The sequence below is a fragment of the Dermacentor andersoni genome, chromosome 10 (assembly GCF_023375885.2).
Source record: "Dermacentor andersoni chromosome 10, qqDerAnde1_hic_scaffold, whole genome shotgun sequence".
Taxonomy (NCBI): domain Eukaryota; kingdom Metazoa; phylum Arthropoda; class Arachnida; order Ixodida; family Ixodidae; genus Dermacentor; species Dermacentor andersoni.
The window spans coordinates 130889492-130904780 of NC_092823.1; the positions used below are offsets into that span (position 1 = coordinate 130889492).

The 15289-nt window shown below is 43.4% G+C and overlaps 1 protein-coding gene across 1 annotated transcript in view; it reads right to left on the reverse strand.

The window, feature by feature from the left end:
• Window positions 1-14583: 14583 nt before the first annotated feature.
• The window catches only part of LOC129388116 (venom metalloproteinase antarease TserMP_A-like), a 33708-nt gene continuing 33002 nt past the window's right edge, over window positions 14584-15289 (reverse strand). Inside the window, exon 13 of the mRNA XM_055078197.2 lies at window positions 14584-14851. Coding sequence (XP_054934172.1) covers window positions 14681-14851 — 171 coding nt within the window. The 3' untranslated portion in view covers window positions 14584-14680. The remainder of the gene's footprint in view (window positions 14852-15289) is intronic.

Sequence of the window (15289 nt, forward strand, 5' to 3'; positions counted from 1 at the left end):
CGTTTGTTTTACTATCTACCTCTTTTGCTATTGTTTGATACGGCTCACTGGCGGACAGAACGCATTACATTTTTGTTAATGTCTTCGAGAGGTGGCCCGGATTTCATTCCGCACTGAATTCAATTTTTAAGACATTTACCGTCACCTAAAATTATCCAACTAACTACATTAAACAAACATCACTCAATAAAAATGTCATTGAAAGGTTGCTGTCTGACAGAAGTATTAGCACACATCAGGTGATTCTTACCAGACACAGGAGGATAATGTTTAACTTCCCCACAATAAGGTTCATTGTTTATCTTACATTCATCTGGCAAGACCACACTGCTCGTCGAGTACTTGTTGATACTGTCGACCGTAGTATAGGCTCGGCAAAACTTACAACGTATGGGTCTTAATTAGGGCGTTCTTCAATAAGTGTCGCCCTTTATCAAACATGAAAAGCTGCGATGAAACTTTCAGATCATTCGCGAAGAAACAATCGTTCAACCCAGAGCATTCGGCCCCTACCGGACTTGGACCGGTCTCCTGGCTTTTAAAAGAGTAGCGACAGGCATTTTGCTCCAGAGACTTCGTCACACGTGTATCGCATGTGAAATCATTACAGTTGTCAAGTATAGAGTGTAGGCGAAAAAAGATATTTTAATTCTATACTAGATTTCATCTCAATATGCCAGACCTGACGTCACCGACTTTATCGTCACGCCATAAGGTGAGATATGATGACGTTGCTAATAAAAGCTTAAAGAAGCTTGCTGCACTTGGGTCATCTGGCCGGGAAAAGCACAGTGACTTCAGTAACAGAGCGGGCGAATGTGTCATGATGACATGACCCATCCAACTTCTGGGTTCCGAAACCGAGGCTGCATGATTCGCAGAAATCAGTATTGTAGCAAATGTTTAGGGCAGTCTGACTCTGGACTTTATTTTCTTTAGTTGATAATTTTGGACCATGACTTAATGCAATAAGAAATAGCAAGTCTAAAATATCATGTCATCTCCCCTCAAGAGACTGCGAAAGAAGTATAATTCCTGCAAGTGAAGCGAAAAAAAAAAGAAGAAATAACGGGACAGATGCAGGGTACAACACATGCGTTTCACTTGCAGTATGGAGTAACAAAAAGGCGAACTTTCTACCCTTCTAAAGTATTATTAAAGTTGTACGTATGACAATGTAGCTACTGCCTGTCATATTAGGGCCTCTTCTGAAACCGAGCATATGTAGACAGGAATCATGGCCAAGAAAGTCTACAATCTTTACAATAATGACACAGAGGCCAAGTGAAATTGCTTTAGCGACTGAGTCAACACGCTCGTTAGTTATGAAGTATGTGTTGTAATTATAAAATTGAGGCCACTAAATACGCAAACCTTACCCATCTGGTGGAAATCCTGCAGGAAAAGTCGGTTTCAAATAGTGCACGAGTGTAATGAACGGCAAAATGCGTTACGGCTTTAGTTTACATTTTTTTACATTGCAGAAAAATGCAGCGCCAAATATATATATATATATATATATATATATATATATATATATATATATATATATATATATATATATATATATATATATATATATATATATATATATATATATATATATATATATATATATATATATATATATATTGCTGCACCATTTGCAAAAGTTTCAGCTGAGTACTGCGTCGAGCAGCCAGGAGAAATTTTAATCGCCACACACTTTTTTGTGTTTGTCCACTAGTTTCTTGTGCGTTCTTGTTCGCGGGATTGAATGTTTCGACCGGTCTTGCCAACAAGGCCGACCGTGTGTACTTGTGCCCTTTATACACAAAATAGCATGGTACAAAAGGACGGCCTTCACAAGGTTGCGGCCACCTTCAATAAGAGTAAACAGCGTTTAACCTTTATTGGCTAATCTTAATCCTTTAGTGGGAAACATTAGGGGATTTATGAGGGGCTCTCGTAGCTTGATAGACTGACAGCGTCATCTTGTACCCCCCGAGGTGTCAAGTGATCCTTGATAGTACAGAGGTGCATCAATCTGCTGACAAATGTTGCCAACGTGGCCTATATTGATTCACCTCCTATGAGAAAGAGAGAAATGGCAACGTGCTTAGCAATTATTTGTGTGAAAACCAAATCACGAGGAAGCCTTGAGAACCTCAGGCCACTTGTTTCCTCTAAACAAGTAAGGTTCTTGTGCAGTCCCGTAAAATAAACATTGACTTGCCAACCTGGCGCTGCAAAAAGCGGATATCGAGCGAAGCTGTTGAAAACCACCACTACAACTGCTGAGGAGGGTACGCAATGCTTCATTGCTCAGTTCCTCCTTTAGCGCATTATTCAGCAGCAAGAGAATGTGGAGATGCGGACTTCCCCTGTGCTGGAATTCCACGCAATACGACCAGCGGCAACCCACCGTCGCTGGTCATATTGCCCTGTCTTTTCCTGTGCCACTCCTCGTATTCACGCTGCTCTTCGGGAGTTCTAACTATGTTTTGCCTGCCCACCGATCCTGTAACAACAATGAAATCAGTTGCTAGGCTGGTTCTTTTATAAATGAAAGACAAGTGACGTCGCAAGCTGCCGTCGCCGCGGTAGCTTGCGCAGCAGCAAGCTTTACCGGGAAATGTGAGACTTTTGACGGCGAACGCAATAAAACGTTGAGAAATCGAACACAAATCAAAACTGAAGAGAATAGTGTACATTTTTTTGCGGGGACATGTAATTTTAACTATGTGTCTCAAAAGCAAGGACAGTGGAAAGTAAACTTTTGATTTAACCTTTGGATCGCCTTCTTGACTATTTCCTGCGTTCCAGGTCGCGTTTTTCTTTTCTTTTTAATAGCACTTTTCCTTGCCCAGCCCACAGCGGTTTCGTGTGGCGTCCGTCGATATCTTGCCGGAGATATTTGTAGTTCTAGTATACGTGCATAGCGCGTGCGTCGAATGCAAGCTCCAGCAAAAATGCCTATACCAGCACCCAATATTCACCGATCAAATAGAAAAACAAATTACCAACGCTTCCCCTACCCGATAAGGGAAGTAAGCGAAGCTTGTCCTGCGTGCAGCTGGCCTTCGTCACGGTTACGTAGCCCACAGGTAACGGTGCCTGATTTCTTCGGCCTACCGCTCCCTCAGCTCGGGACCTTCGTCTCGTTGCTGTCGGAGTACTTCGGCCGGGTGGCTCTAACGGCTATATCGGACTGCCAACGGCTAGCCCTTTCACGGGTGAGTTCTCGCCGCCGTTCTTCGAAGGCTGCCCGTTCCTCGGGGGAACGCACAACGCGTGGCCGTCCCATCCGTTTTCCTAGACTCAACTGAGCGGAAACGAAGCCTGCGCAGTGCGCACGATGCCCTGCCATTTCTCTCCCCAGTGGAAGCGAAACGTCTCTGATTGGTTGTGCGCGTGGTGTGAGTGCGCGCCTACGCAACTGGAATCCTTGCTAAGGACTCACGCTCTAGAGTCGGCGTAGCTGTCAACTCAACAAACCGCCCTTTCTCGCATCCTCTCTACTCTGGAAGCAACTGGGTTCTTTTGCGTGACCACGACAACACCACTTGTGAGCCAATGAAAGCTTCTCTTGAAAAACTCTTTACGCTTTGGAACGAATAGCGCGGGCTCGTTGGCCTAAATGGCCTAGCAAATGAGTGGTAGAAAATAATAACCTGTACGCGAAGCGAATTTGTACATACATGTCACCATATACACATAACATAACCTTAAACACATACCATAACCTAACCTGGATTATAGATAAAGCCTTTTTACGTTGGCACTACTCAGCACCAGTATAGCGATTTCCATAGAGCAAGAATCATTTATGAGCAATAGTGAATAAAGAGACCAGCTTACCTTCCACGCAGAGTATCACGGCAGCCACAAAATAAACAAAGCGCTGGATGTTCCATATCGCCGACCGATAAAAAGTTCCCATGGTTCTCTTTATCATCTGATGAATACGAGTTTGAACTGCAGACTCTTGTAACCGGCCCGCAACAGTTTATTTATATCCACAAGCGGCAAGCTTGATGGCGTGTCATTTGAGGGAGAGGTGTCTTTACCGATCTGTCAGCTTATGTTCAGACACGAAAGGTTGATCCTCGCGCGTCACCATTTCCGCAAACTTGAGTGCGCAGATCACAACCTTTATCAAGCGTAAATTTACTTATCACAGTTCAGATACCTTTCAGCCTATATTCAGGTCGCGCATAAAAAAAATGTGCCAAGAAGAAAAGTAATATCCAGTGGCCAGGGGTGGCAGTAAATGTTTCATTATCATACCCGCTTGATGCGTGAAATTCAAGAATATTTTAATATTTCTTTATTTACGCGAAACGTAGACAATGCAATAGCTACCTCTCGAACTTAAACGCCAACGTGCAAGCCGAAGTCGTGTATTTTTACTCACTTAAGGAAGATACTGATTTTAAGCTCCCTACGTAAAACCTGATGTTTAATCAGTTCAGGTCGCCGCCTTAAATAGTGATTCAGAAGTGAAGCGGACGCAAGAACTGTAACAACGCTGCAGGCGAAATAATAATAATAATAATAATAATAATAATAATAATAATAATAATAATAATAATAATAATAATAATAATTAACTTAAATGTTCTTCATGCCTCCTCTCGTCAGAATCTCTTCCCTGAAAATTGACTCGTTAAAAGAGAATATGAGCAGCATTAGCATTACTACTAAAATACAAGCAAAAAGGAATGCCAATTGGTTCTTTCCGACAACGGACAAGCACAGAAGGAAAAAATAATAACTAAAAGGTCTTTAATATTGTCAGAATAACTCACGTTCAGAGTCTTCTTTAGAAACGTCGAGATCTGCCTGCCTGCGTGACTCTGTCGTGGCGTTCGTCACGGCAGTCTGAACACATATATCACCGCTCTTGTCAAAAACGTGCATTAAAATACGAAATTTACGCATAATTTTTTGTCGCAGGGGTAATCAAAACGAGTGAAACTAGGTTCAGTGCTTTAAGTGCTTTGCGCTCGCTATCAGTCACTGTTACACAGGCTACGGGAGCATAAGCGAAGAGCGCACGCCCAGATGTTGAGGAAGCTTCGGCATCAGATCTCAAAATAAAGGGGAACGCAGAAATTTTATTGCTCGACATTCACGGAAAGAAGTATAGTGTAAGTTTAATCATGTAAGCATTGTCAAGCGCAGCAAATGGCCAATGGACATACGTGCAATATCTTTAAAACCGCAGACGTCACGTATATTGCACTTAGAACATAGCAGAAGGCAACTAGCCAACAAACACTACTACGCTACCTCATATAGCAGCCCACCGCGCCACAATTGACACCCTCGCTTCTCAGTGAACGAGACGAAGGCAGACCGAGGTGTTCTAGATATTTTAAAGATCGTTCGTGTAACTTCGGAGTGCACTGTATACAGACGTGTGAGTACTTCTGTTGCATATTCACAAGTTTTGCAGATTTACTTATGACCTAGTGATTCAATTACGAATTGAACTATGTCCCTGGCGTCTATATAGCCTGTCTAAATTCCGTTCACCACATTCATGAATGATGTATATTTAAATGGCATCCCCCCCCACACTTCAACGGCTCTTGAAGCTGTGGGTACAGCATAAAAAAATGAAATACGATGCCACAAGTGTTTATCTTTCCGATGCACCATAGAGGAGCACTCAAAATCAGCCTTAAACATGAGCCACTTCGTGTGTGTATGTGTGCGCTCCCGCGAACACTCCTGGTGTATCTTCTACAAGGGCAACGCAGCAGTCAGTGCGGAGACCGCAGATAAAACCAATTTCTTAAATGAATGGACATCCATGAACGGCAAATGCTGCATCATGGAAGGTAAAGACGAAAACGAGTGGCTACAAACATTGAGATTTTATATATTATTGAGGTAAAGGTTTACAAGTCTTGCGGTGCGTCGTAAGAAGTGTTCCACAATTCCAATGTTCATACGCAGAACTCGAATGAAAGAGAAACTTTACATCTGAGTATTTCTTTGTGTCACCTCCGAGATTAGACAGTGCCCCGACGCACTGGATAGCTCAGAGGCGATGTGTTGCAACTTGCATTGCACCGTGAGACGCACGCGTCGTCTGCTAACGTGCTTTTGAAATCTGTTACAAAACTAGACAACTACTAGACTTGCGGCTTCATCATGATTGTGCCAATGGTAAATACTACTGATTTATAACCAATTTAGTCAAAGTGATTAAGGAACAAGGAGGGATGCATAAGGTGAAGGGTGTCGTCTGTCCTTTTAACGCTACTAAATTTAGCAACACAAAACACCAATTGATTCTGCCAATATTCTGATAATTTTTGATGATGGCTCCTAATTCATTGTGAAAGAAGTGTTCTTATGCTAAAATAGCGTACAATACGATTAACGAACAAGAACATCCCCTGCACGTTTGCAAAATTCGCAAGAGTTTCTTTTCTAAAAATCTAGACCGCCTTTCTCATGTCTTGGCGCATCGCCCATACAGGTGACAGCCCAATCTTTATAATAAGTTGCCACACCGCTTTTCAATGTGAGTGTCCAGGAATAGACTTACAAATGATCCTGAGGTTAGCTAGTGCCTTCATTGCCGCAGTCTAAACCCGCAAAAGATGTGTCTGCTTATCGACAGATGATTTCGCATGACTGGCACAATTGAGCAAAGTGGTTCCTTGGGTCTTGTTGCTCATCGATCATAGTGAGTAAACATCTACCCCCCCCCCCCGAAAAAAAAAATACGGACAAGGACGTAGCCAAATCGAAGATCATACAGCGCTGACTTCGCATGGAGGTTAGTTTATTAGATGCGCGGAATTTGTACAGTGCTCTCAAAATGGCAATAATAGAACACATTTCATTTGTCAGCAATTAAACCGGTATAAATTTAAGCAAGAAGAACATCTATCGTTCCGATCAACCAAATTTTTATTATAGTGCCCAGGAACAGTTACGGATCCTTCATACTGGTGCACTTAATATCGAATACGCGAGACAAAATGTACAGAGAATACAAATGTGCTAGACAAAAGAATGAGAGATCGAGAAACAAATAGGGAAACGTAAAAGGAGGAAGCGGACGTAAAAGGGAGTTAATCATACAACACTATAGCCTACATATATACAAAACACAGGAAATTAACTCTGATAATCAATCAATCAATCATGTTTATTTAACATGCGCAAGAACAGCCTTGAGATCTGAGTGCTGGCGCATGGTATAAAAATACGTACAAATACAAATACGGAGAAAGAACATAAAACAGCGAACAACAATTATGAAAAACAACAGTTTAAAGTCAACAAAAGCGAAATAACAATTCAAAGACGGAGAAAAACAAGCAATGCATGAAAGTCAGAAATAAATGAATTAATCCAGCCTTTAGATTATGTGCCCCCCCCCCCCTAGAAAAACAAAAAAAACATGAGGTTTTAATACTGGCGCGCAGGTAATCTAACGAAGAGATAGCATACAGCTTTAAATATATCGTTGATCTCTCGTCCATGGGAATCGTTAGAACATGACAGTGAAACGTCTTCACTGAAGCTGTTGCATAGTTGTTTCGTGAACTCGCGGTCCCCTGCAGCGAAAGGCGCTCAATTTGCGGGTCGGCGACCACATTGCAGGCTTGCTTGGCGCGCGGCGTCCTGCTGGTAAGTCGCTTCGGTGAAGGTACGAGCATTCTGGTCCGCCTCCGTAGTGCCTTGGGCAGTCAGTTGAGTTGTGACGCGATCAGCTTCAAGAACGCGAGTGGTAAATTTCGCAGCGTCTGCTGCGAACGCACGAAGGCGTCCTGCTTCACGCTGGCGTGTCTAACGCTGTACCAAAGCGAGATTCGCTCGTCGACGTCGTTGCCTCTCTGCGCCGCTTAGCGCAGCAGTTTCCTTAGTTGGTGCCATCGTAAGCGAAGCAGTAGGCGGCGTGTGAGCACTGCTAATGCTTGTTGAAGCTGCACTCCGTCGGCGGCGAGGCGTCACAAGCTAATCGGGCGCCAAAGACGAACCGTGACCGGAAACTGCGTCGCGACCTCAGCAGAAGGCCTACACCGCCTACACCAGGCTACACCTCGTTGAAGCCTGCGCTGCGCTGAGACTACCGAAACGCCAACTGTCGACGTTCGTTAGTGTCATTATGCAGTACTTTGCTTCACCGCTCCTAGATAGCGGCACCATCCCACCAAGAGAGAACGTATTTTACACGTTGTCTAGAGAGAGAGAGAGAAAAAATTAAACTTTATTGGAGTTGTAGATTAGTAGTTGAGACCCTGGCAGTGGAGCTAACTTGGAAGCCATGTGGCGGCGACGCGCTTAGCCTGCGTCGCGGCCAACGCGACGCGTTGTCTAGATTTTTTTTCACTGACGGTTTTCATGGGCACACCACTGTTACGTTACATTAAGGTCACTGCTGTGCTACACTGAGACGCAACAGTAAATTTCGCGAATGAGGAGCCACCCAATATTTCTTTATAATATCCGCATGTGTTATTGTCACTTTAAGTGCTAACTTCCTTATTCTTTATTTTTCTTTTTCTATGGCCGTTACACCAGATTGTGTAATGCCTGTGCATCTAGTAAAATAGCGTTAGTAGAAAGTCAGCCTTTGTATTCGACGAAAAGATGACAAGGCCTTTGTCTGACGCAAAAGATCACGTTGCACTGGAGCCTTCCAGCTGGAATTTGTACCTCATTTCTTAGCAAATTAGTTGCCACATTGCGGTTAAATGAATCATTTTTAATACTCGTGCATGTTCCCCTTTTTTATACAATGATGGGCGCGCAATAAATTTTAGATCATCCTGCTTATTGTCAAACATGTGTAGTTCTTAACTTGAGATCTGCAACATGCGTTCAAGTAACACTGTAAATGTTGGCCTAAATATCATCTGTGAATGTACTTCCCTATTCTTACGAGTGTGCCCCGTTGTATTGTAAACATTCACTCTTGTGGCTTTTGTCTTTTTTGACTAAATGACTAGGGGGGCTAATCCCAGAGATAGTACACTCTGTGGTGCAAAGTGATTCACTTTCGACTATATTCGCGCTAAGTAAGCTCGTACCGTTATATGACTAACTCTGCGACTGCTTCTCGCTCCTTGTGGACATTTCAGAAGTCGCCTTCCAGACACCATTACCTCGCAAGAGCCCTGCTTAGTTCAAGCTAACTCGCTCGATTTCCTAAAAGTGTTTTGAACGGTGGCTTCGCCTGAGTTGGTCTATATTTCCGGTGATGCAACCTTTACAGTGGTATAGTGTAATGTCGTTATTTCTTTATTATATTGCCGCCAATTGTGCCCGGCCGTAATATTATTTTACTTGCTCCGTGACTAGTTCTCGCTTATCGTCTCATTGGTAACTACATTTTTATACCTTTCGTGCCTCTCTACGACACCTTGAAGGCGCGACGGCGTCATTTTCTTCTGGAAGTAGTTACAACGTGCACAAAGACGAAGACTGTGACATTAAAGTCATTAACTTTGGGAAGAATCCTATAAGTTAACTGTTGGTAATCCAGTGCAATACATTCAATTGTTTTGTTTAAGTGTTAAATGTCAAATGCATTTCTGTTGCTTTCCCATATCTGTGCAGTTGACAACATGCGCGTGCGGGAATACGCTGCATGTGACCGAAAATACAATCTGCAGACGCTTCTGTTACGTGACATTAAAAGCGTAGACAACAGAGAAGAGAGAGAGTAAGCTTTATTCAACACGGCACTCTGTTCGAGATGGAGTGATGGAGCCTTTCCAAGGTGCCGTCGATGTTTTGTTTGAGTGCAAACCGCAGAAATTCGTCAACTCGATAGCGGAGTAACGACATTGCTTGATCATTGAATCACATTTTCCGAGAAATGCATTATTGACTGCTTTGGTAAAAATGTCACGCGGGACACAGATGTCGAAAGTGTGCTTGTGAGGTAAGAAAATCGTTTTTAGAATATCGCATTCGCTCGGCGACGCCATAATTGAATTTTCATTCTGGCACTTCACGGCTATCTAACATTTTCGGCAGGAACGAGGCTACAGTGGAGTAAATTTATTTGCCCCGAAAGAAAATGAGCGTATTTGCCAGGCTGACAAGAGCAACGACAACAGCCACTGCTACTTCAAAGGGCAAATGCTTTTTTTAATGACTTACCCTTCAAAAACAGACTCACCTGATGTACGAGATGTATTTATATATCTCTTGCCAGATCAAGATGTCATTCTGCAACGACACCTTCATGTGCATGCCTTGCATAAGAGGTTAAATTTAATAATTTATTAGCAGCCGAAACTAAAGACATAACAGTTCAGATTACTGCGTTGCGTCGCCCCGCATCTCTAAATCTTTGCAATCGGTGTGAACGAGCTAGCTTTTTTGGCACCAAATACACGTTTGCGTAATGGTTAGGGTGATCAAATAATGTAGTTAAATAGTAGCAAATGGCAGAGGCAGAGATGAGCAACAACATGTTAGTAGAAAAATACAAGTTTTGGCGTATTGGTCATAATCTCTGGCACTCGAGGACTCCGTATTTTTCAAAGGTGATTTAGCAATCAAAAGTAAGAGAAAGACAATCAAGCAAATGCACGAATGTTAACCAGGAGGACGTCCAGTTGGCTACCCTGCATGCGATAAAGTGAATAACGGATTTAAGGAAACGAAAAGGCATAAGAAGGTACAGTACTAGAGAGACTATGGTATGAGCATCTTCCAGGCGTTGTGGTGTCTCTCGTTACTGTCGTGTTTTGGGCCTAAATTTTTTCTCTGGTTTCCTGAAGTGTTCTCAAATTTGTTGATTTTAGGAAAGTCGTCAGTTTTCTGGGTTGCATTTGTGGCACTTAGCGTGAGGCCATGCAATCAAGAGTCCTACATGCAATTCAGGGTCGACCATCCAGTTCACTGATCGCGCATTGAAGAAACTGACGTTGAGCGTCGAAGCGGGTGCCCCTTAAAATATTCAGAAATTTTCGTAATACTATTGGTCAATGTTGACACAATATATCGACAACACATTGAGCATTCCTCGAAACATTATTGAGATGTGCTTGCCGATCATGAAAGACCTCACAGTTCAAGTTAACAAGGGGCGGCCGGCGTCTAGTCGGCAAGGCTTTGGTTACAGTTATGCACTCCACTTGCCCACAAACCAGTTCTTTGTCACTGTATTTATTTTCACGTCCATTCATTTGCTCGAACAACGGCACATGCAAGATGCAATATACGCACCAAGTGTTTTCAGAAAGAAAATTAAATTCAAGGAAAATATTGTATTGTGCTCAAATGCACTGGAACACCTCTACAACAAAATGACGTGTATAACAAAGGATTCATTATGTTCCGACCAAATTCCTATCCTCCGCATGTAGTGTGAACTCTTCTACAACAAAGATCACTACAACAAATTTACATGTACAACGAAGTAATGTAGTCGTCCCCGGCGGCTGATTTGTTGCTTTACAACGAACGCCGCGTAGAGGTGCCCTCACTGCCGTCCGCAGACTCCGTTGCGGTGCGGTTCGTGGTAGCGCTAACGGCAGCGCTAGCGACGCACTTGGCGATCTGGCCGGTGACAAGGAGCACTGCAGCTTTGCTTCGCTGCTCCAGGTATCACTCAGTTCGTACGCTGCTTGTAGCATAGCGGCGGGTGCGACGGTTACAGATTACGCCGCAGTTGATGACGCCGACATCATGTAATGATGATCTGTATAAAATCTGTATAGTATAAATCTGTATAGAGCGGGAAAGACGTGAACGTCAACAAAAGCAAAGTTAATTATGAGGAGTCTGTAAACAAACCGAGAATTTTTCGGCAAGGGAGGCGATAGCCAGATGATGCGATGTGAAGCTGTAGCTGGAGTTGCTTCCATATTTCGCCATGGCGCGTATTGGGAAGCACGGTGTATAAGGTCCGCTGCACTCACACATGTCATCGTAGAATATGTGCAAACGAAATTAGAAGCTTACTTCACTCAGTCTCTATTGAATTCATGGTCAATAAAGGTTTTCACTAGCTGAAAGTGCTTAACTTGCTCTGTTGTGAGTAAGACGGTGTGCGATCCTTAAAACCTGTACAGCGAAGTACTTTGGAAATTCCACGCACTTCGTTATAAAGGCATTTTTCCGCACAAATTGAGTGCAAAGTGAAGATGACAAGTTTACCTTGAAAGACACAGCAGGCCCCACAGAATCAGCAAATTGAGAGGTGTGGCCACAAATAAAAATGGCTGCATCCACCTCGGCAACTTCGCAGAAGGTAACAAGTCCTGATCAAGTCCTGCACGCTATCTGCAGCCTTGGTTTCCATATTTCCGCAGGTCAGCTTCAACGCCGAGGTCTTCACACCAGTTATACGTGGTACCCTCGCCAGTTTCTCAGCAGGTGCCTTCTTACATCTAGGTTCACAATTCAAGTGCATGCAGCCCAGCAGTTTCTTCAAAGCTACGTCCATGGTCTCAGTGAATCATGACATTCAAGGAAATCCACAAAAACACGAGAGCAACGAGCGCGGGTGCGCCACGCCGTGACAGTAAATGCACGCCAGTGTTGGAAACCTCGGAAGCCAGTTTTCTTCTAACCTGGATAAAATGTTTCGTCAAATTTCCCTAGATTTGTGAAAAATGTGTTTGTTAATCAGTTTGTTAATGATTTCTCCAAAGATAAATATTTCGTTGGCATTATGAAAATAGACTGCAAGATTAATAGTTCTAATTTATTTTTTAGGTTATCTTAAAAGATTGGAACAGTGAGGTCACTGTACTCAAGCTGATATAATGTCACAGTGACAACGTTTATACTAACAAGAGTGTCTCTTGCTTAAGTTATATTCTCAGTAGAAGAGGTCCGCGTGTTCTTGCAGCTTTTTGTTGTTCAAGCTTGCTTTGCATGGAAATTTATCAGGTATGTAAGGAAGTTTGGTGCCACTTCACGACACCAATGTATTAGAGGAGAACAATTTTGTGTATGCACGCGCGCACTGACGTAGCACCAGCACAATTACACGACATAATTTGCAGCGAAACGCGCAGATACGCGACCAATTTTTATTTTTCTGCTAAAGCACAACTCGACCAAACATGTGACCACTGGGACTCAGTCCAAGGTTGCTCTTCCAATGGTCCATTATCGGTAAGCTTCGGTATATGCGTTCATAGTCATCTGTTTAGCGTTACGAGCGCATTGTCGTGCTCGCCGCTAGGTACACGTGTCTGCTTAAGCCCAGATTTGAGCGTATTCTACCTTTTTCCCAGCTTCCTGACCACCTTAACAATACTTCGTTACTCCGGCGTAGAGATATAAAGTCTCGAAGAATAAATTGTTTCAATATTTCTATATGGCTGTTCAGGTGCTGGACTAAATGCTTGTTGCACAATACAAATGGGGTATAAATAATGGAAGTATTAGAAACCTGCAATCCTCCTCTTCTCCACCCCTTTCACAAATGAAGCGACGCTCCCTGCGACCCATCGAAAGCACGCCAAGATATTGTGTCACATGCCAAGAAAAGTCTATATTGCCAAGGGCACTCGTTGTAGGCTTCCGAGTTGTAGGGTGAAGTCCACGTTGTTTTGTAATGATTTCGTGTTAAGGTTTTTTATTTGCTGTCAATTTTTTCTAGGTTTTTTTTAGATAGGTTGGCAGAATCATCGGCGTCATTCATCGTTCCTTTCACTGCCCGCCGGATATTCAGCGGCAACTAAAAGCTGTCTTTGTAGAGTGTCGTACACACGGAGACGGCTCTCAGAAAAAATAGGTCAGAAGTATGCGATAGCCTACCTGGATTGTGATGATTTGACCTTCCGACAGCGGCGCCCGCATGTACAGTGGGTGACATTGCACACTGTGATTTATCAAAGTGACGTTTCTCTGTTTCATATCTATTACGAGCATTGCTATGTACTGTGACGGGCTCGCGTAGGCTCCGCCATGTTTGAGTTTTCTGTTGGCTACGTCAGAAACGACTGAAGTATGCCTGTAATGTTATAAAAATGTGCGTGACCAATAGAGGGATCAAACCTGTCTTCCAGTACAGCAGCCCAACGATCTAACCACTAGGCCATTTTTTCACGCTTTATTTAAGTAGGATACTGACTGTGAACCATCAGGCCGTGATTGCACGCATGTTCCTCTCATGGCAAGATTACATTTTGAAACATCTGGCGCATACGTCACGTGCCAAACGGAATATTGCAAACTGCGCGAGAACGAGACTAAGGTTAAAGCGAGGCCAACAACTTGCGCAAAAGAATACGAGGTTGTCTTTATTAAATTCTGTAGTTTTACGTGACAGAACCACCATATCAATATTAGGCGCGCCGTAGTCGAAGACGGCGGGTTAATTTTGACCTCCTGGAGCCTGTTAACGTGCTCCCAACTCATACTATACGGGCGTTTTAGCATTTCACCCACTTCTAAATGCGGTGGCACCGGTCGGGATTTTAATCCGAGCCCTCGGGCTGAGAAGTGCTATGTCGTAGCCCCTGCGCCACTATGGCGGGTCACCAGAGTACCTTACAAGGCGTCATATAGAGGAGTCAAAAAGACGACAACGTGATCCTCCCACCTAAAGCAAAAGGCATAAACGTTTCACCTTGCGGCAGAATGTATCGCAAGCAATGCTATTGTATTACCGTATTTTATTCATTACAGATTGTGTACAATTCATATTAGCAGTGCGCGCACTGATTCCACATTTGTGTTATCACCGCATCAGTCACTACTTCCTTGTCCTGTGCCGCCACGGAAACATCCGTTTTCTCGCAGTTTTTGCCGTCGGTGTTGAGGTCGTTTGTGCATAAGAGGTCTCAACGACAACAGTTGGTATCGGTCCATATGTCTGTCCGTTAACGTCAGAAGGCTTTTCCATGCACACTCCTTGTATGCAAACCTGCAGAGAAGACGAATGACTGGTGTAGTGTCCTCTTCGACAAAAATGGGGGGCAAACTCGCTAAAACTCGTTTGTAAGAACTGCTTTCTGTTTACCTCTTGCAGTGGCCAATACTAGTCTCCTTGTATGTAGTGACTTGCTCATGCCCTTTGTTACGAACTGTTCTAGCGTAATTGATTTGATTCGTTGTGCATGCTTGTACGGTGACCTGTGTCTCACGGGTAAGTGTGATAATAAAGTATAACATCTATTACCAATACGACCGAAGAAAAAATCTACGCTTTAGTATTGTATTGCGTATCACACCTGTGCAACTGTTTGCTGCGGCCAGGCAGTCTTGCACAAATCTAAACACATTGTTTGCGCATCAGGCTAGGCAAGCGTGAGTGATAAACATAGAGTATTACGAAAGTGATGATGCTAGTCAAACATATAGA